The following is a 23,182-nucleotide window of genomic DNA, read 5'->3' as shown; positions in this document are numbered from 1 at the left end:
AAATCCCCGTAGACCATAAGAGAAATAGAGTCACCACCAATCTTTGCTATGGCATATACAATTTTCAAAGTGCTCTGCACGTATCTTATTAAATGATAACCTGTGGTCAACATTGGTATGGTGTTCCCTTTGCACAAGAGGACACACTCTCAGAGCCGTTACATAACTGGAAGAGCTGGCTTCCAACCCAAGGACTTGCATTGCCCACATAGAGCTCCCCCAGGGAACACCCCGCCCAGACCAACCATCCCCTGCCTGTTCACAGGAAGCCTTACCTGTAATTCTCCCCAGCTGCCCACTGTACTCCTTTCCAACAAACCCGGATATATGGGCTCCTAGACTTACTCCAATCATGTAAATGTCATCAAGAGAAGCTCCTTCTGCCTGGAATTTCAAGAAGTGCATCATTATAAATTGTGGGGGTCAAGGAATTGACAACATTTGGAGAAATGTCCTATCTGTTGATTTGGGGGAACCATTTCTAACTACCTCATATCCATTATCTCATTTAAATGTTGCAGTACTCCTGCAAAGTTAATACTATTCTTTTGATTATACAGATGGGGAAACTGAGACCCAGAGTTGAAGTGATCTGCCCAAGGTTAGGCCATGGGGAGAGGTCAGAGTAGGGTTCACACTAGTCTGCCCACCTCCAACTTATTCCTTAACCTCTAGGCCACAGTATCTCCATTTCATGCCTCTTCTAGAACTCGAGCCAAGACATCTTTAAAATCTTCTCAATTGAGAAGAAAGGCAACAATACATTTTGATGAACTTTTTAAAAAATCTTCATGCTGGCCCAGTTATATAAATTCAACACTGAGCGGGAAGGAAAGGAGGAAAAACACTAGGGTGGGAATGGGTCACATTGACCACAGTCTGCTGGGATAGCCTGTCATGAGTCATTTTAATATTTACTTTTCCAGCCCTGGCTGGTGTGTTTCGGTGGATTGAGTGCCAGCCTGCAGACCGAAAGGGTCACCAGTTCTATTCCCAGCCGGGGCACATGCCTGGGTTGCAGACCAGGTCCCCAGTTGGGGGGAGTGTGAGTGGCAACTGATCATCTCTTGGACTTTGTTGTTTCTCCCCCTCTTTGTCCCTCCCTTCCCCTCTCTCTAAAAATAAATACATTAAGTCTTTAAAATTTTTACTTTTTCAGGGCCATGGCTTAGGTGGGCAGCTCATGTAATACTTGGGCCACTGCTGCCACAGTGACTCTCTGCGAAATAGTCATGGTACCAAGTCACTTTAAAAAAAAATAGAGGTGGCAATTCATGAGATCACTAAGTAAAATTTAAGATTTACTTAATCTTTGTAAGTCTTCTAAAGACATAAATCATACATATACAAAAATGGCTTATCAGACCATTTGTATCAGCTCTGGTTTTGGACAACATGGTCACTAAACGTTTGCCATTTTGAGGAAAAGGAACAGCTACAGAAGTTAAGGAAGCTCAGTCATTGAAGCCAGGAAACCCATAGACAGAACCTCTCCTACCCATAGGACACCTTTATGTGAGTTAGAAAAATATGCCCCTTCCTCAGGACACTTTGCCATCATTTGCTAGAAAATTACCTTAGTAAACATGTAAATCTACAACATCTACAATGACGATAACGCTGCCTTGGACGGGTGCCTGGAGCAGGGAACGACCTGCACGACCACACACAGGGGTGGTCCCTCCAGCGTGTCCCTCCACCTTCCCTGGGGCTTTACTTGGATCTGCAAAAGAGTCCCCTGGTCACTGCAGGTGTGTCTTGGCTCTAACTCTTCAGAAAACGGACCAGTTTCAATTTAGCCCTGAATCATCTAAGAGAATTCTCCCTTACCAACATTTGGTCGATAAATTCCTTCAAGACTGCTGCTACTTTTTTGGTCTTACTAGAAGCATGGTTGTATATTATAGTTGTAGCTCCTCGATTCCAATCGACAACAACCACGTTCATGTCTTCTACAAAGAGCAAACCCTCTACTAAGTCCCCTATCCAAACTGGAGGGGAGCCCGTTGGCCTGAATCCATGGACAATGAAGGTGGTTTTCCTGGTTACGTTCAAGTTCCCCAAAAATGTGGAGTTGACAATTTGTGCGCAGGTCAAGTTTCTCCTTGTGTAGAGCATCAACTTCACATTTAATCCCGTACCAACCACTGCGCTGTGGAAGCTCAATTTGGTGAATGAAGGACATGTTTCATCTGTACCTGAAAACAAAAATTAGATGGCATCACGACAGTTCTTTCCTGAGCTGGACGTCATGTCCTATACTCCCTGGAGTTCTATGTGCCTTACTTACAGCATCTAGTGAGGGGCAAGAGCTAGTTGCATAAAGTTGCAAAGTAATTACCTGATTCAGGGTTCATACATAGCAACTTTTCAACAGGAAAACCGTCTTTTCAAATTCTACCTCTTTCAAGATCTAACCCCAAAAGTCACCTCAGTGAAGCCTTCTCCCAGCTTTAAGAACGGTTCCTCATCCCAAAACTCCCCAAACTTCCTTATGGGCCTCATTGACAGCACAGTGAAAACACTTTCGGGGGTGTGCTATGGGTGTTTCGGTCCATGTATGTCTATCCTGTTAGACCACAGTCTCCTTGGAATGGTGTCTTATAATCTTCTGTATTTCTCACTGATCCCAGCATGAAGTAGAGGACTCAGTAACTGAAACTACGCGGTCCAAGCGCCTCTCTCCTTGTCCAGAGCACCTGCCTAAGATGGCAGTGGAGAATGTGATGTGCCTGCCATGAGCCATCCAGTTGCATCTGAAACTGTTGACCACAATGGCGTTTTGGGACCCTCTCCTTCTTTGCTACTCAGAGCATCACCTTCAAACATTCCTCCTTCTAAACAGGCTCTAAGGATGGCCTTAGAACAGAAGTTAGGGATGGGGAGGGGACAGCACAGATGAGCCTGGAGCATCTTGTCACTGCAGCAAGTAAGGGAATATTTAAAAACATGTCCCAAGGATACAGGAGCCAGGTTCAAGGGGTTTCCACTCTCCAGATTTGGGATAATTTAATAACTAAGGACATTAATGAAGTATATAGGCCTTTGGAAAAAATTAGGAATCCATATTTCAAATAAATAGGCAAGAGGAGGACTCTTACTTCCAGAACACTGCTGGATGCCAACTGGTAAATGTGGCGTGAAAGCTGGAGTAGCTACTAATCATTACTCTCTCTCTCTAAAAGTCAATAGATAAAAATTTTAAAGTAGCATTGAAATATTGCTTTAAAACATCATGAGAAATAAAACATCATTTTATTGCATTAAAATTATAAGTATACATAATTTATCTTACTGTCCCTTCCCTCTCAAGTTTCATACCCTGTGAGTACCTCACTTGCCTCACACAAACCCCAGGCCTCCTGACAGGACTGTTGTCAGAGTGAGAGATAATGTCTATGAATTATCTAAACCGTTACCTGGAACACAGTAAATGCTAAAAAATTAGTAATTGGTCCCAGCTGCTGTGGCTCAGTGGATTGAGCACCAACCTGGGAACCAAGAGGTCAATGGTTCAATTCCCAGTCAGGGCACATGTCTGGGTTGAGGGCCAGGCCCCCAGTTGGGGGCATGAAGAGGAAACTGACTGATGTATCTCTTGCACATCAACATTTCTCTCCTCTTTCACCCTCCTTTTTCCTCTCTCGAAAAATAAAATAAATAAAATCTTTTAAAAATGTAAAGATTGGTTAGGCAAGAATCATCAATGGATACTGGACCAACAGGGGGGCGAGTTCTGAGGAGGAGCATATGTGTATGGGCTTAAACAGTCTCCCGCAGATTGCTTACCAGTGAATAGGGAAAAGCAGTAATGTATGGTAGAGAAACCGAACAACAGCTTGACTAGGTTATTCAAACGAGCACCACCAGGGAGGGGCAGATGGACAGCATGCCCCTCTAGCTGTAATGCAAGGAGAAGGCCATGGCCTCACCGGTGCAGTGTTTCAGCCAGGGGTGCATAACCCGAATCTAACCACGAGGGGAAAGCCAGACAAACACAAAACAAGGAATAATCTATTCCTTAAAAAAGGTCAATATCATAAATGACAAACAAAGGCTGGGGTAATGTTCTAGATTCAAAGAGATTAAAGAGACAGGATAAATAAATGCAATATCTGGCCTTAGACTGCATCCTGTAATGGAAGAGGAAAATACTATATAAGAAATTATTGGGTCATTGACAAAATTGGGATTTGGACACTAAATTAGATAGAAGTTTGGTATAATGTTAAATTAACTGAAGTTGAAAATCATATATGGTTAGATAAGAGAAAAATTCTAATTCTTAGGAAATACAACTGAAGTATTTATAAGTAAATGTCCAACTTAGTCTCAAATAGTTCAGAAAATACATTGGGGGTAGAGAGATAACAAATGATAAAGCATATGTAGAAAAATACTAACAATAGGTGAATCTGTGCAAAGCATTACTGGTGCTCTGTGTGTTTACTCTTGTAGCTTTTCTGCAAGTTTAAAATTATTTCCAAATAAAAAGCTTAAATTAAAGGGACAGGACCATATCAGCAACACATGTACTCACATAAAGCAAGAGGGAGACTCTGATTCTGATACCAGAAAGCAAAAGTAGATGAGAATGCTAAAGGCATCTGCTTGAAAGGGAATAAGGAGTTAGAAATGAACTAAAGATCATGTTGCAAGACAAAAGAGGTGGTGGAAGAAAGGGCTTAGGAATCCGTAGGTAATGAGAGTGTTACTTTTGCAAAGTTATATAAGGCATTGCTCAAGAACCATGACCAAATAACAGTTAAAAACAAACCTCTGCTCAACATTGGTAATAACACAGTGATACAATGATTGGGAAGGCTGTGTTGTACTTTTAATTGTAAGAATTATTTTAAACCATGTTGTGACCTACTTTCCCACACACGGCTTGGCAGAGAGAAAACAGCCAAGCAGGAGGTGAAGTGGATAAACAAACAATCCCTGGCTGCAAGCTGGAGATGGTCCTTCAGGACATTCTGGAGCATGGACAAAGACCTGTGATGGCCATTCTCAGGGGGAGGGGACAGGAGGGGAAGACTGTTCACTCCCAACCAGCCAACATAAGACAAGAGTGCCCGGGGCCACGTCTGTTCTGACTTCCTCCAACAGGAATTCAGGAACCATTTGCCTTGGGCCCCTATTCTCAGTGGAGCTACACTTGCACAGAAATTGCAGCGCCTGATTCTGAGCCTCAGAGTGGCCTTCTCCTGGGGTCTATGCCCTTTCTTAATTGCCTGGATCCACTCACCTACACTCTTATCTGAAACTTCTTGCAAAGGCTCTGCTACTCAGGAGTCAGTGAAGTTCTAGAGTAGAATGAGCTAGAACTCAAACAGAAGATTAAAAAATTAAGGAAGCTCGTAGATTCCTGACCCTAGAAAATAGTGAGCCCCAAACTTACACATTCCTCCTTTTACTCTACACTGTCAAGTAGCATGTGCAGTGAGGCGTGCTCATAATATACTATCTTTACCCCCAAGCTTTATTAATATATAATTGACAGATAACACTGTGTAAATTTAAGGTGTACAGTGTGATGATTTTATATATATATACATATGTGTATATATATCATAGTGAAATGATTACCACATTAAGGCTTTGTGTTAACACATCCTTCACCTCACGTATTTACCTTTGTGTGTGTGTGTATGTGTGGTGATAAGAGTTAAGATCTACTCTCTCAGCGAAGTTCAAGTATACAATACAGTTTTGTTAACTGCAGACACTGTTCTGGGCATTAGGTGTCAGAACTTCTCCATCTGTGTGAATATGTTCTCCATCTGCTGGCCCCTTTTGTTCTCTCTTCCCACGGATTGCATGCGCCCGGAGAGCCTGGACTGAAACTTGTGGTGCTTGTAGAGCAAGACCCAGAGTAAATAATTTACTGTTTAGTCACTTTATGGAACAAGCGGTGTTGCAGGGAAGGTAGGGCTGAGCCTCTCGGACTTTGGTCTTCGCCATCAGTAAACCTAGGTTTTGTTCCAGGTTGTGGGGCTGACTCACCAGAGCCTGGGGGAATTATGTTATCTTTCACTTACTGTCTACCTGCCAAGAGAGGAATGCAGTGGAGGTAATTATGAATGGGTTCTTACTGGGGGAAAGAGAAATTCCCTTCCAGAGAAGGGAGCTGTTTATTATGTCTGTTTATTTTGAGGCGAATGAGTAATATTGAGCCAGTGTGTCTAAAGGCACATATCTGAGTCCTCGGAAGACTCAGAGAAGACTCATGAAGTTTGGGCCTGAGCTATTTACCAGCAGCAGCTGCCAACTTTCACGTCTATAGAACGGCTTGAGCAACCTCTTTGACTTGCTCAGTCTTTATTAGAAGTCCTTAAAAATACAAAGTTAGTGAAAGGTAGGGAGCAGTACAAATGAATTCTTATTTTTCATTTGAAAGAACCACTCGAATATCACATATTTTTAAGTGTCCTAGTTATTTTTGTAATGGCATTGTGCTCTGGAAAAGTCCATTGCAAGTACTGGGTAAAAAACAGACTTTCCTAGTTCCTCTCTTCAGTGCGAAATGTTACAACAGCTTGACATGTATTATCTCCCACCCTCAGAGGACACATACAGTTCATTCAACAAGAGTCTGCTCCACATTAAGTTCTGCATCAGATGGTATTCCCAAGGGGGACTCGGGCAAGTAATGCAATAAAACACACAAATAAGTAAAAAACTGCAACCTGTGACACAAGCCATGTAAGAGAGCTATGGTGTACAATGAGAATTTAACTAGGGAGTGTGGCCTGGTCTGGGAATTGGGAATGCTGTTGTCTTATCACCCGGAAATAACGCATCTGAATACCAACAAGGGAGCATTTCCTTTGCAAAGTGGAACGTCACGCTGAGGGGCAAATTCAAGTTTCCCGAACGATTACATTTCAGTTTCATAGGTTTTTACTTTTATTAACTACACATAATGTTTCTAGAATTATATGCTTTTTCATTATGTGTTTTATTTGCCTTAAATTCCACCCAATGACAGTAAAGCCGTAACTTGGCTTTTACTTATTGTTAGCATTTGCCCAGCATGTTTTTATCCTTTTTAAACCAGGGAATCCTTTCCATGGCTGGTGTAGCTCAGTGGACTGAGTGCGGACCTGCAAACCAGAGGGTCGCAGTTCGATTCCCAGTCAGGGCACATGCCTGGGTTACAGGCCAGTGCCCAGCAGGGGACTCAGGAGAGACAACCATACATTGATATTCTCTCCCTCTCTCCTTCCCTTCCCCCTCTAAAGATAAATAAATAAAATCTTAAAAAATAAATAAATAAAATAAAACCTTGGAATCCCTTTAGGAGGTCTCACATATAGCATCTAGCTAGGTTTTATTTTATGACCCAATCTGAGAGCCTTAAAAAAAAAAAAAAGATAAGCTCACATTTACTGGCACAACAGATACAGCTGGTGTGAAGGCCACAAAAGGGCCTGACTCAGCTCTGCCTTCCGGACACCTCCTCACGGAATGCAGTGAAGCTCACTGTGCCTCCAGGATGGTCCACGTTCTCGCTGAAGCCATCCCTGCCCTGGGCTGCTCCCAGCCGGTGACTGACCACCCTGGGGTATTGGAGCCAGGCAGGCCATTCCTGCCTCACGTAGGATTCCCGTAACAGGTGACTTTGGCTCAGGGACTCCCCATCGGCCTAGCTGAAGCAGTCTCAGAACTGTGCTGAAGATCGTCCTACCCAGCCCCTCCTTTCCCCCACTCCTTTCTCGGATGTCGGACCTGTATCATTGTGGGAAGGCTCTCTCTGCCTCCTCCTTCCCGCCCCACCCCCACCTTTTATCCTTCAGGCGCATTTCCTTCAGTAAATCCTTTGCATGTCCTATTCGATCTTGGTGTCTGCTTCCTGGAGGACCCAAACTGACACAACTGGATTTAATACTGTAATGCTGTATTTTTTCATTTTAGTGCTTTCTTGGTTTCTATAGCTATCTTCTGCTATAGGGATTGCCAGTTTCATTTATGTAGTCTTTCTCATACTGTGAAGTGTATAGCCTGCTTTAATTCTTTTGGTATTAACCTTTATAACTTTGTATGAAATTTTTATATTTCAGTTTCATTGAATGTAAATGTGTGGACTGCTGGCCAAAAGTAGACTATGCAGAACTGCTCCGAACTTAGGTATGTTTATTCTGACTTAATCAGCCACCAGTGTGAACCCCTAGCAACGATTTGTGGGGCCTGAGGAAACTCTGTCCCAGACTGTTATGGAGCATATTGCCGACTTCTGCCCTGCGTCCTGCTGCTGACCTTTGTCAAAACACTTTATAAACCTCACCTCTGCTTTCGTATCTTGAAAAAATATCTAGTGATTCTGTTACACATGATGAGGGCATTAGCACACTCAATATTTGTCCTCACTAACCTGACTTCTACCTCCTGAGTTTTATTAATTGTAAAATTATTTTTAGCTCATCTGGCAATTCCTTTTTTAGTTTAACAATAAATATTTAAGCTTCTATAATGATGTATCAATCACAGAGAGATACAACTGAATCTGTTGTATCTCCTTATTCCTACCAAGAAAGATGAGAAAATTAAGGCATTTCAACTGTCACATAATCGCCGTGACACCTTCCAGCAGTACACACACTCACACAAACAGGATTTTTGTTCCCGTTGTCAAAATACAGTCAATCCTCTTTGTGGATTTCGTATTTATGAGTTTACCTACTCGCTACCTTTACTTGTACACCCTGAAATCAATACTCGAGGTGCTTTTGTGGTTACTCACAGACATTTGCAAAGCGGCAAAAACTTTGAGTTGCCCCCACTTCCTCTCTCAGCTGAGGTCAAACGTGACCCTCCGCCTTCTTATTTCAACTCTCATAAAAAACACCTTTTTCACTGTCTACCTACTGCTACATGTTTCTGCTTCTTGTGCTTTTTCTAACTGATTTTCTTTTTCAAGATTTTATTTATCTACTTTTAGAAAGAGGGGAAGGGAGGGAGAGAGGGATAGAAACATCAATGTGTGAGAGATATACTGACCAGTTGTCTCTTGCACACCCCCAACAGGGGACCTGGCCCACAACCTAGGCACGTGATGTCCTGACTGGGAGTCAAACAGGTGACCTCTCGGTTTGCAGGCCAGCACTCAGTCCACTGAGCCACACCAGCCAGGGCTGACTTTTCTGTTTTAAATGGCTGCCAAGCCTAATCCTTACATGCTGTCTAATGTTTGTTTGTTTGTTTGTTTGGGGGTTTTTTTCTGTGTGGTGTTCTTAAACTCAAGAAGGTTGTGGGGTGCCTTATAAAAAAAATACAGGTTAGATACGCGTTGTTCAAGCATGAGTTATAGTGTTGTCAGCTGTGAGATCAATGTTTATGAATCAAAATATATATTAAATTAGGTGTCTTTAAACAGAAATGCACATAAAATAAGATTATGTATTGATCAGTCAACAAAAACATAACCAGAGGCCCCTGGGAAGATAGCCCAGTATTTCCCCTAGGAACCAAGGTCCAGTATTCGCTAACCCAGCGTTTGCGGTGAATTTATAGAACATAACTACCATGAATAATGAATGAACTGTGTATAAAAATTATCTTTGGGCATCATGCATAATTCCCCGGTTATGCAGTTTTACTATAAGGTACACAACCACTGCTTACAGTGAGTCCCTTTCCTAGCCTTCTCCATTTGCCCCTGGGTGAAAAGCTCTTGCTCTCTTTTCAAGAAGAGCTGATAGTGAATAATGTATTTCCTAAGTTCATTCATACCTGAAAATGAATTCCTTGGCCTAAATGATGACCTGACTTTGAACAATATTCTTTCCCCCAGGATTTACAGACATTATTCTACTTTCTTCTTGTATTGAATTACACTTGAGAGTTTCACCTTAAATGTTACTGGCTTTCCTCATACCACATACCTGAAGCATTCTTTCCTTATTCTAAAGTAATTTCCCCCTCTAGCACAAAAGGTCCAAGATAAATGATCTCGTTGTCTGTTAATCCATTGTTGTGTTACATTGTTGTATTGCCAAGAATGGGGCCTGGCTCAGAGTTGGCATTAATAACTGTTTCCTGAATAAATATCAACTTGTTAACATACTTAGCCATTCAGAATGACTCATATGAATACTAAAAACAGTGTATGATGTGATATTTATAAAATAAATGGCCCTGGCTGGTATGGCTCAGTGGATTGAGTGCTGGCCTGTAAACCGAGGGGTCACCAGTTCAATTCCTAGTCACGACACATGAATGGGTTGTGGGCCAGGCCCCCAGCTGGGGTGCATGAGATGCAACCACACATTGATGTTTCTCTCCCTCTCTTTCTCTCTCCCTTCCTCTCTCTCTAAAAATAAATAAGTAAAATCTTTACAAAAAATAAATTAAATAAATGGAGTATGAAATGACATGTGCATTATGACAAAGCACATCAAAATATACCTGCAAAAATATGTATCTGCAGATGACAAGGCTCAGAAAATAATATGCAAACAAAATGGGGTATACATTCTATTTCTGCTCCTCTTAGTTTAAAATTGCCTGGGATTATTAACCCTTTTGTGTCAGAATAACATTTTAAGGAAACATGAAATTTTCCTTATTTTGGGCCCTATTACAAATTAGTTTAAGCTCCTTGAGGGCAGGCACTGTGTTATGTTTTTGTCCAGTGTTCCCAGCACCTCACACGGGAACTTGTCTCGCTGAACCCTAAATTCTCAGGTAATCTGGAGAGCGTGCAAGAACTAAATATTTGGGAATAGCAAATGTGTTAAATTGCCTCACTCTCATAAATATAGTTTTTAAGTTCTCCATTATGTTGGTATTACTAAAATGATTAACTATTTGTATGCCTTTAGAAAGCAAATCTCCTTTTGGTTATTATTTGTTTTGTTAAAGTCAGTTTGCTAAGGGTTAGCATCAACAGAGCCAAACTGAATAAACACAGAACATGTTAAACTGGTTTCTAAAGCTTCATCTCTCTATCAGAGTTTGTGTGAAACAGGAGAAAGTTTGCCTTTCCTTTTCATACTACTTTGAAATTCAATCACTCTGAAATGCCATTTCCTGTTGACAAGTGAGTGGAAAATTACAATGGGATGTGTGATGTCTCCCATCCAATGGGGAATTCAGACTGCTATGTAGATCAGGCCTGATTAGCATTTATTGTCTTCCCTCTGTTACATTGAATGAAACATATCCAAGTTAGGATATCAGGGAAACTTGGCCATAACAACTTCAAAGATAACATATTTGTGCCCGAGATGTTTTGTTAAAATCAAATGCATGGTCACCCATGGGCCAAATCCCAGCCATGCCCATTTGTGTACTGCCTTTGGCTGCTTCCTTACTATTAGGCAGAGCTGAGGGGTTAATGGCCCATAAAGCTGAAAATAGTTACTATCTGCCTACTTCCAGAAAAATGGTCTAATAAACAAAAATGCAACATGATTTTAGAAAGAGCACGGGTTTTGGAGTCAGACCTAGGTCTGAGGTTCAACGCCATTGCCCACTAGCTATGCGACCTCTAGTGATGAAATTACCTAACTCATCTGGGTTCAGTTTCCCATGTGTAAAATCGTCATAATAACAATCTGTTACACAGCATTTCCAGAGGCAAACTGAGCCGGAAGCAAAAGAAGAACACTATATATATATCCTCCTATGTTTTCAACCAAGTGTAAAAAGTTTATAAAAGCTCTAAAATAAGTAAATAAATAAAGACTGCAGATGTGCTCCTTCTCACTATTCAATCTGTTCATGCACCATTGTCAACTCCCATAAACCATCCACCAAGGAAATGAAGGTGGCATGGGCTCAGGAATGGCTGCTGATTAGAAAGGGCTTTTCCTAATGCACAATAACTCAAAATTGTAAAACAAACCATCTATCTTTATTTAGAATTTTGATATTTTGTCCATCATGGACTTATTTGCATTGATTTTCATCTTTTTAAAATGTTGCATTGGGGTGGGGGTGGTCTCAGTGGCTCCAGGAGTAGCCAAAGGGTGAAGATGACGGCCGCGGAGGCCACCAGCTGCATCATGGAGGTCTTTTGTGGCCAAGCAGAAAGCAGCAAGAAGCCCAACCTGAAGACGTGACGTCCAAAGATCACTACGTTGACTCCTACACCCACGAGGAGATGCTGGAAGACAAGGTGCACACCCTCACTGACCGCAGCTCCATGTTTCACAACCTGCACCTCTTCAAGGAGAAGGACGTGGGCTCAGACAAGGGATTCTCCACATGTTTGCTACCAAGGCCAGGTCCACGAGGTCATCCGGATCAAGCATTCCAGTGCCTCTGATTATGCGGTGAAGATCGTCAATGCCGACAAGTGAGACCACGTGGTGACCATCATCAAGGGGAAGGTAAGAGGAGGTGGAGCCTCTGGTGAAGAAGGTTGGTGTCATCATTGTTGAGTGGATGGGCCACTGTCTCCTCTATGCGCCAGTGCTCAACACCGTGCTCTAGGCCCAAGATGAATGGCTGGCGCCCAATGGCCTCATCTTCCCTGTTGGAGCCACGCTGTAGAACAGCGTACACAACAGCCATGGAGGGCCAGCAATACAAAGACTTCAAGACCACTGGTAGGAGAATGTGTATAGCTTTGACATGTCTTGCATCAAAGACGTGGCCATCAAGGAGCTCCCGGTAGATGTGGTGGACCCCAAGCACCTGGTCACCAAGGCCTGCCTCATAAAGAAGGTGGACATCTACACTGTGAAGGTGGAAGACCTGACCTTCACCTCTCCCTTCTCCCTTCGAGTGAAGCGGAATGACTACGTGCATGCCCTGGTGGCCTGCTTCAATGTGGAGTTCACCTGCTGCCACAAGAGGCCCAGCTTCTCCACCAGCCCCGAGTCCCCATACACACGCTGGAAGCAGAAGGTGGTCTACCCGGAGGGGTACCTGACAGTAAAGACTGGTGAGGAGGTCTTTGGCACCACTGGCACACGGCCCAGTGCCAATAACACAGGCCTGGACTTCACCACTGACCTGGATTTCAGGGCCCAGCTGTGCGAGCTGTCCTGCTCCACCAACTACCAGACATGCTGAGACGGGGCCTGGTTTCTCCCACCCCAGCTGGGAGGGCCCTGCACAGACCCAGGGGCTGTGGTCTTTTTAGGAGGTTTCTGGGCTCCCTCTTGCTCTCCCTGCTTTAGAAGAGGGTTTTAGGGGCCTGGGCCTGGAATGGGGAGGTTGATAGGAGGCCACATGGTGACTGTGTTTTTCATAACTTATGATTTTTTTAAAAAAAATTTTGTTTAAGCCCTGGCTTGTATAGCTCAGTGGATTGAGCGCAGGCCTGTGAACCAGAGGATCAAGGTTCGATTCCCAGTCAGGGCACATGCCTGGGTTGTGGGCCAGTTCCCAGCAGGGGACCCACGAGGGACAACCATACATGGATATTTCTCTCCCTCTCTACCTCTCTTCCCCTCTAAAGATAAATAAATAAATTTAAAAAATTAAAAATTTGTGTTTAAATGTATTTATTTTGAGAGGGAGAGGAAGGAAGAAAAAGAGGGAGAGAAACATCAATGTGTGGTCACCTCTCATGTGGCCCCCACTGGGACCTGGCCTGAAACGCAGGCACATGCCCTGACTGGGAATTGAACCGGAGACCCCTTGGTTCCCAGTCAGTGCTCAATCCACTGAGCCACACCAGCCAGGGCATAACTTATGCTTTTATATGGTTACATTTATGCCAGTAAATTCTCAGCTGGGAAATAAATAGATAAAAACATTGTGTTAGAATATTATGTATGCAGATAATTTATTATGCATTATTAAAATAATGCATTTTACTGTGCCTTATTAATAATATTCATATTATCATTACATTAAAGTGTTAAATTATATTAAAGTATCATTTAGGTCCTGGCTGAGTAGCTCAGTTGGTTAGAGCCTTTTGAAACACTAAGTTTGTGGGTCCCATCCCCTATCAGGGCACATACAAGAATCAATCAATGACTCTGGCTGGTGTGGCTCAGTTGGTTGAAGCATTGTCCCATAAACTGAAAGGCCACAGTTTCGATTCCTGGCCAGGCCACATACCTAGGTATCCCTCTCTCCCTCCCTGCCTTCCTCTCTCTCTAACATCAATAAGCATGTCCTCGGGTGAGGATTAAAAACTAAATTTAAAAACAATCAATCAATGAATGTATAAATAAGTGGAACAACAAATTGATGCTTTTCTCTCACTAAAAATCAATAAATAAGTAATTTTAAAAGTATCATTCAAATATTGTTTTAAGATATCATGAGAAATAATAAATCATTTTTATTGCATTAAAATTATAAATATACGTAATTTATCTTGCCATCCCTTCCCTCTTAAGTTTCATACCCTGTGAGTGCCTCACTTGCCTCACACTGACCCCAGGCCTCCTGCCAGGGCTGTTGTCAGAGTGAGAGATAATGTCTATGAATTATCTCAACCGTTACCTGGAACACAGTAAATGCTAAAAGATCAGTAATTGTTGATAATGTTAACGATAAGTTGTCTTAATGATACCATTGATCTTCATAGGGTTATGAAGACTAAATGAAATAATAGAAGCAAAATCGCTTAGTGTGGGATTTGATATAAAGCAAGTGCTCAGTAAGTATTAATTCCTTTTCTTCCATCATTATGGAAGGACTTTGGAAAAAGGGAAATCGTATTAGCCAGTATACGGGTGGCAGTGCCTCACTTCAACCTGGCCATTGAACTGGACTTGGTTCTGCTCTGGCACGAACGAGGTGAAACAAATAGCCTGTCTGAGCCATCGGTTTGCTCATATTAAAGTGAGAGGTGGGTTCCTCATTCCTTACAGACTCAGTTAAGCTCAAGCATTCCTTTTGGACACAAAATTCTAAGATCTGCAAGCCAGCTGATTGGAAAAGATTAAGAGGCATCTATTCAGGTAAACAAATTTCCAATTTGGTTGTCTTATAAGAAAAGACAACCCAAATCCAAAAAAATAAATATAGGAAGAAATTAAAATTTCTTTTAATTTCAATTAAATGACCTGAAAAAAACCCATTCTTTGTCTTGTAATTAGAATGTTGACTAGACAGGTGTTTTGTTGCTGTTATTTCAAGCAGAATTTTTTTCTTTCTTTCTTTCTTTTTTTTTTTTTGCTATTTAAAGACCTTTTAGTTAACAAATATGGTTCCATATGCTACAAGAAGGATAAATCCTTTTTTTAAAAGATTTTATTTATTTATTTTTAGGGAGAGGGTAAGGGAGGGAGAAAGAGAGGGAGAGATCATCAGTGTGTAGTTGCCTCTTGCATGCCCCCTACTGGGGACTCAACCCGCAACCCAGGCATGTGCCCTGACCAGGAATCAAACCAGCAACCCTTTGGTTCACAGGCTAGCACTCAGTACACTGAGCCACACCAGCCAAGGCCAAGAAGCATAAATCTTGAAAACAATTTGATAAGTGAAAGCCAGTCTCATACACACACGAACACACAAAACACATATTATGTGATTCCATTCATACGACGTGTTTAGAATAGTTAAATCTATATAGGCAAGAAGCAAACTAGTGGTTGCATTGGGCTGGGATATGGGAAGAGATAGGAAGATTAGGGTGCAATAGTCAAAGGTACTGGGTTCCTTTTTGAAGTCATAAAATGTTCTAAAATTGGTGATGTGAATATACAACAAAAGCCCCATTGAATTGTACATTTTAAATGGGTGAATTGAAAGTTATGTGAATTATAGCTCAATAAAAACAAACAAAAAATGTTCCTATAATTTCATATTTTCATGGAAAGATCAGGGTGAAAAAATGAAAAGTCTTTTGAAAGTGACTGGGCAGAAATGTTACTTTTTCTGTCCAAATCAAAACAGGGTCTCAATTTTCTAATTTGTTTTCTTTCCCCTTGGAGACTGAGGTTGACGGACTTCCATTTCTGTCACTGGAAGGGTAAATAAAGCCCCACACCATGGTCACTCTGTTTGGGAGGAGGGTTTGTACCTATTCATGCAAAAATAAATTACTACTTTCATTCTCAGGCTTAGTGACTAAATAGAATTGTTATTTTGTTCTCTCTTTGCCAGAGAAAATTGGGTTGGATGGACAAAACAGCCTCTGATTGGAAGAACATCTCCGCTTTTAACCGCCAGCTATATTTCTCTAAAAGACAACCCAGAAAAGAGACCACTGTTTCCCAAGGTTGATTCATTTCATGAGTCGCAGTTGGACAGACGGTCCCTGAGATGAGACTAAGCACTGACAGCCCTGGACGGACCCTGCGAAGGAGCCTTTGCTCTGTCCTCACAGACTCGCCGCCGCCCTGACACTAACAAAGCTGCATGTGCTGCTTTAGTGTCCACCCTCAGTCCTGGCCTTCTGGTTTCTACCTGCTTTTGGAAGAACTGATAACATTCCCCACATTTCTTTTTTTTTAAGATTTTATTGATTTTTAGAGAGAGAGGAGAGGAGGGAGAAAGAGAGGGAGAGAAACATCCATGTGTGGTTGACTCTCACGTGGCCCCCACTGGGGACCTGGCCTGCAACCAAGGCATGTGCCCTGACTGGGAATTGAACCAGCAACCCTTTGGTTCGCAGCCTACACTCAATCCACTGAGCCACACCAACCAGGGCCTCACATTTTTGACTGGGGAAAAACTTCTACGGAAATAGGAAACACCTCATTCACATCCAGGAAGGTGATGGAGTTGCAGACAGAAATAACCCACTGATGAAGAAAGTGTTGAGTATACACAAGAAGAGAGAAAGTTCGGACACTCTATGAGAGTCAATAAGCAGAGGTAGGTTCATTTTATACCACCCAAGTGGCTGAGTCAAGTTATTAAAATTGAAAACATCAGTTTCTCTCAGACCCACAGTTGGTTACCTTTAGTCCACTAACTTCCAAACCCAAGTGACAGCCGTGAAATTCCACCTAGTTTAACCTTGATGCACAGTATCCAGACAGGAAGTAAAGAAAGCACGGCTCTGGCTCACACTTTGTAGTTCAAGTTTTGGGTTCCAAGGTGTGCTTGAGCTAGCTATCATTCCCCACCACCCGCAAATATGACGCAGATGTGTGCTAATACCTTCTTTAGAAGAGAAGTCCAAGGTCAGGTATACCAGCTCAATGCTGCCTGAAAATATTTACTGAGATTCAGACCAAGATTAAGAGATGCTTTGTCCTGTATTCTACATGCTGGGCAATGAATGCTAGTCAGTGTTTAGGACACAGTTCACCAATGTTAATTGATGGAGGTGAGATGTTTCTAGTAACCCACACTGAGTACACTCTTACGCTTGCCTGAAAACACTTTTCTGAAGGAATTTCTAAAAGTTTCAGAAATAAAAATCTCTTTAGGCCACAAAGTTTGCCTTGGAGAAATTAGAAAGTAAGTTAGACTTCATTTTTTAAGAGAAATTAGAAGGGGGAGGTGACATGTCACTGCCATGAAATTCTACTTGATTTTTTAAATATGAAAAGAAGCCCTAGCTGGTGCGACTCAGTGGATTGATTGAGTGTAGGCCTGCAAACCTAAGGGTTGCCGGTTGGATCCCTAGTCAGGGCACATGCCTGGGTTACAGGCTGGGTCTCCAGTTAGGGGCATGCGAAAGGCAACTGATCTATGTGTCTCTCACACATCAATGTTTCTCTCTCTCTCTCTCTCTCTCTCTCTCTCTGTCTTTCTCCCTCCCTTTCCCTCTCTCTAAAAATAAAGTTAAAAAAAAAAACACCTCAGTGTATACTTTTGTGCAGAGGACCACCTTACACTGGCATTAAAAACCTGTCCTGAGCTAGAATGTGAAACATTTATTGCTGGCCAGGAAATATCAGTTGTTTCCCTTCCTCCCCTGCACCCCACCCCCCATCTCCACGGGAGTAAGGGGTGGGGGTGGTGGGGGGGTGCAGGCAAGCAAGAAGCTTATGGGCAAAATGCTGTCTTGGCTGGAGTGATATCTCTACTTTTAACCCCTGGCTTATATTTCTTTAGGATACAATTTAGAAAACAAATCCGATGCCAGGTTTCTTCACTCTCTTCTCTTAATCATATGCAAAGTACGTGCATTCACACCCCACCCCCTCACTCACCTCTGCTTTTGTGTTTGAGAAGGATGAGTCACACACGCAGAATTATAAATCACTTGGAAAGGATTTCCAGTATCCTAGGAAATATTCTCCGTGTTTAGCACTAAGCTATTTTCCCTAGGAAAATATCTACTTAGTTTTACACAAGTTACCATAAGCCAAAGATTGATAACAGTAACTTTAAGAAACATTTAGGGCAATGGCCTTAATTTAAAGCAGTACTTATCAGCTGTGTTCTTTGGACCACCTGTTGCTGAAAAACCTTGAGGGTTTACTAAAGATGCATATTTTAGGATCTCACACCAGACCCCCTGAGCCTGGATGTCTTGGAGGAAAGTCTCTGCTTTCCTAACAAATTTCCGAGAAATTTCTGCTGTGTACATTGGTAAAATTATGGCCAACATTCCCATGATGGTTTTATAGAGGCTAGAATAACAACAAATCTCCCAAATTGAAAGACTTGTATCCTTGGGATTTCTGAATCACATCCTAACACTTGCTAATTTTTGATCTACAAGGCAAACAAGGCAAAAGCAAAAAGTGACTAATAATTTCTGCTATCAGATACATATTATTTAGTTCACTTCCCCATGGAATTTCCCAGTTCATGGTTTTGCAAATACTGAGAAGTCCAGATTTAGCTTACAGCTATAACTGTACTTTTTTCTTTTAGCTACAGAAGTATATTGTGTATCACTGTCTGTGTAGATTCTATCATGCAGAGGTGAGTCTTGGAATCTATTTAAAACAAGACTTTACTAATGAGGTAATTAAGTAAAAAGTCAGGTCACAAAAAAATCAAATTCTGCCCTGGCTGGTGTAGTTCAATGGATTGAGCGCAGGCCTGCAAACCCAACAATTGCGGTTCGATTCCCAGTCAGGGCACACGCCTGGGTGGTCAGCCAGTTCCCAGCGGGGGATGCAAGAGAGGCAACCACACATTGATATTTCTCTCCCCCTCTCCTTCCCTACCTTTCTAAAGATAAATAAATAAAATCTTTTAAAAAATCAAATTCCTACTTTGCAAATAGACATATATGACGGAAGACTGGAAGAGGTCACCACAAATCATCAGGTTTTTGTGTTATGATTAGCTCCCTCTCTCCTTAAGCTACCCTTAAATTTATGTTCGTTTTTAAAATTAAAAAAAATGATAAACACATTTTATAATGTTTATTCTCCATTAAAAATATCATCACTAGTAAAATTTTCATTTACTGTTAAATCAACTTCAAAAGCACAAAGTAAGAACTATTTATTCCTTGGCCCAGTGATTCCACAATACGTCCAGAGAGACCCGAAATGCTATTTCGAAAGAACACGTGCTCCCTATGTTCTTTACAACATTACTTACAATAGCCAAGATTTGGAAGCAGCCCACGTGCCCATCAGTAGATGAGCGGATACAAAACCTATGGTACATTTACACAGTGGAATACTTCTCATCTATAAAAATAAGGAAATCTTACCGTTTGTGACAGGGAGCATTATGCTAAGTGAAATAAGCCAGTCAGAGAAAGACAAGTACACATAATTTCATTCATATGTGAAATCTGATTCACAAAATGAACTAATAAGCAAAATAGAGACAGACTCAGAGAGAGCAGGCTGACAGCTGGAGGGGAGGGGACTAAGTTGGGAGGCTGCGATTGGAGGGGTGGAGGGGTTGAGCAAACAGCACATTTATTTCTAAGCCTGAAATTCTAATACAACCATTTTAATTTTTCTACTTCCCGTCTAAACTTTATTTACAGGTACACATACATGACTTTAACATTGTTAAAAGTTTAGTTTTACCTAACCCATTCCTGTATGTAGGTACACCTCTGCTATATGAAGTTTCAAGGTGTTATAAATAACAGAATCATCTTTGTATTTAAGCTCTTTCTCTTTTAAAAGTTGTTTTACTACTTCAAAGGGCATGAACACTTTTATGGATCCTAAAATATATTTTCCCTCATAAAAATTGTACCACATTATCATAACCTGTGTGAAAAAGAACTGGATTCCTAAAAATACTGAGAGATGTTGAGTTTTTGAAAAAGCTTCTTGCCCTGACTGGCGTAGCTCAGTGGATTGAGCACGGGCTGGGAACCAAAGGGTCACCAGTTTGATTCCCAATCAGGACACAAGCCTGGGTTGCGGACCAGGTCCCTGGTGGGGTCACATGAGAAGTAACCACACATTGATGTTTCTCTCCCTCTCTTTCTCCCTCCCTTTACTTACTGCTCTCTAAAAATAAGTAAATAAAATCTTTTTTTAAAAAAGCTTTTCAGTTTATTTTTGTTACTGTTTTAATTTTTATTTCTTAATTATGATTAATAATTTTTAAGCTATCTATATGCCAAGCACCATTCTAAGGAGTTTACGTACATAAAAATTATGTTTTTCTGTAAGAGCAATTTAAATAAACCCTCAATGCACAAATGCTATAAAAACCTATCCTCTATATATTAGATCTTCTAATAAAATAAAATTTAAAATTTCCAGAAAATAAATAATCTTATTTCATAGAAGTGCAAGGGCAAAGAAATTTTAACTATGAAGAACATTATTCTAGATTTTCAACATATTTAATTTTTGTACCTGAGAGGAACAAATTAATTCAAAGGAATAAGAGTTTCTTTTATTGCTGAGAAAAAATAATTTTTTTCAGAATTACAAAATTTATTTAATCCCTATCTTCTTTCTTAAAAATGACTGGTTGAAACTTAAAACTACATTAAGAAACTGGGATGATAACATGCCAAATGACATTAATACTAGCAATGTTTATTGAAAACTTAAGGAAACCATTCAGTAAATGACTTACCTGATCTCGCCAGGCACAACAAACTGACGAAGAAGTACAATACCAGCATGTGGAAACTGGAGAGAGTGTGTGGCACACTCACAAGAGTGATTTCTTTCCCAGAGCCTTCGAGTTTCAACTGAGAGCTCTGCTCTGAGACAGATCAGATAACTAAGGCAGACCTGTAGTGACAGCAGGAAGTTCCGGAGGGACTACAGGCGGGTCCGGCCCTTTCAGGATACTTGACTCCTCCTCTTTTCAATAAAAGGTCAGATATGTCTCCATCTTACGCAATTTCAAGCATATCTTAGTATAATAGTACATATTTGCAGAATGACGAGTTCGAAATAGGTTCATTCTTTGTGGGCGGTTTATTAGTCCTTCAGCTTGTGTGTTGAAATCAAGTGTGATTTGAGATACTTTCCTTAGCCCTGGCTGGCATGGCTCAGTGAATTGAAATACTTTCCTCACATGTTCTTGTGAATGAAATAAATTCAGTTAGTGTTCTGTTGGCCTGTGTATACAAAGCTACTTTTTATGTTAACTCGCACTCTTATTCCTCATAGAGCAATCTTTAGATTTTATTAAGAACATTTCATTAAGTCTAATCATATACCTACATTTGCCAAAATATGCTTCAGATTAAAGGAAACCTTTGGTTCACAGGCCCACACTCAATCCACTGAGCTACACCAGCCAGTTTTAAAGGAAACCTTTTTGTGGTATTATATACCTTTATTTTTATTTCTTCTTATCCAGAGTTACCATCTAGCTACTTGTTCTCTTTCTCCTCTTTCTTCTTTTAAAGGAAAAGTAAATGCAAAGACTTCAGAGGACTATGTCAGAATCCACCCACCTCACTGCAGGAAGTAACCAAACACGTGCTCCATAACTACAAGGTGATTTACCAGTAATTCCCTTTCTGGTAGAGTGCTTGCAACACATAGACTTCTGGTGGTCTGATGAGCTTGAAAATAATAAGTAAAGACACAAACAATTTAAGAATAGATTTTCAACCAAAGAAGCAGGCAAAAGCCACTAGTCACCTAGCATCGTCTATCTGAAGCACATGTTTATGAAGTAAAAGTATCTCTGGTCTGTTTGTAAGTTATCAGCACTCCAATTTGCAGGGAATTCCTTATAGAAAGTAGATTCTAGCAATGCATCCCAGGGAATCAGTGCATCAGAATTACTGGGGTGGGGCGGGGCAGGGGAGAGAGGCGGGTGGCTTTAAACAGCGTTCTGTAGACATTTCTGTGTCACGCCTCAGACCTAATGAATGCCAAGACTTTCTAGCGCTGGTCAACTGACCTGGTTTCTAATCCCACCCCTTCCAGTCACTAGCCGTGCGGCTTTAAGGAAAATATTTAAGTTCTCTAAGTCTTAGTGTTCTCAACTGTAAAATGGAGATAATAGGGCATCTCACAGGGTTATTTTATGGAGTAAACAGAAGTTCTCGGCATAGTGCTGACTACCAAAGTAAGTGCACCCACCACTTGGTAACTATTGTTATCACCCAGCTGGTCTGCACCTTTTCTGCCCCTTAAAAGGTGGGCTACACAATACTGAGCAGAGGGATCTGGTGGAGAATTGCTGAAATTTTAGGAATGGAAAGCGGCTTACAGTGTGATGTTTCAGGTTAATGGCTTTAATCTGCACTTTAGGTTTATTTTTTGTGTTTTGTGTGCAGCTTGGAGAAGCAGTTAGGGATACATAAATAGGAAAAGCAAATAGGTGACCTGCTAGCTTTTTTACTGTTCCAGTCGCAGAAAAGCTTTACTAATTTGAAAACAGCTGTCCTCTGGAACAAATGGAGAGTTGCCTCACGTTCTCCTAGGAACTGGCTGTGGAATGCACTGCTCCCTGTTGGATCAGTGCACTTGCCCGATAAATACTCTCTGAACACTGATCAGTTTTAGAACCATGCTATGTGTTTTATCTACACAGAACTAATGTACATTTTCCTGGAAACTAACCAATTACAGGAATAAAAATAATTTCCGTGAGTAGGCTTTGTGTCACTTTTAACATCTTTGGGTTACTATTGATGACTTTCCCCCTGGTGGACATAGAAGTTTCCCTTAACTTCCTAGACCCATGCTCCTTTCTATTGCCAGCATTTAAAACAACACAAGAATCAATAGGAAAACCCATCTCCTTTCTGGGGGGTTAGTGGAAAATATGATATATTAAAAAATAAATAAATAAAACCTTTAAAAGGATGCAGGAGGAAGGGAAGACCTGAAAATGGGTGTGGTTACGAAGAGGTAGTACAAGGAGTCTTTGAAGTGGAGTAATTCCATCGCTTAATTGTGGTGGTGGTTATGAGAACCTACACCTATGATTAAGATCGCATAGACACACACAC

General features: G+C 41.3%; 1 protein-coding gene and 1 pseudogene across 3 annotated transcripts in view; one reads left to right on the top strand and one right to left on the bottom strand.

Annotated features, from left to right (window-relative positions):
- LIPH (lipase H) overlaps positions 1–20,985 on the bottom strand; it is a 50,952-nt gene extending 29,967 nt beyond the window's left edge. For all 3 annotated transcript variants that reach the window (XM_037131298.2, XM_037131300.2, XM_037131299.2), the window contains exons 1-3: positions 20,836–20,985; positions 1,831–2,198; positions 276–384 (exon numbers count right to left, since the gene is read on the bottom strand). In XM_037131298.2, coding sequence (XP_036987193.2) covers positions 276–384; positions 1,831–2,198; positions 20,836–20,884 — 526 coding nt within the window. In that variant the 5' untranslated portion in view covers positions 20,885–20,985. The remainder of the gene's footprint in view (positions 1–275; positions 385–1,830; positions 2,199–20,835) is intronic.
- LOC119038742 (protein arginine N-methyltransferase 1-like) lies at positions 7,504–13,026 on the top strand (annotated as a pseudogene).
- Positions 20,986–23,182: the final 2,197 nt, after the last annotated feature.

The sequence above is a fragment of the Artibeus jamaicensis genome, unplaced genomic scaffold (assembly GCF_021234435.1).
Source record: "Artibeus jamaicensis isolate MK-2021 breed Jamaican fruit bat unplaced genomic scaffold, CSHL_Jam_final scaffold_474, whole genome shotgun sequence".
Classification (NCBI taxonomy): domain Eukaryota; kingdom Metazoa; phylum Chordata; class Mammalia; order Chiroptera; family Phyllostomidae; genus Artibeus; species Artibeus jamaicensis.
The sequence above is the reverse complement of the archived record's forward strand: the minus strand, read 5'-3'. Positions and strand labels throughout refer to the sequence as shown.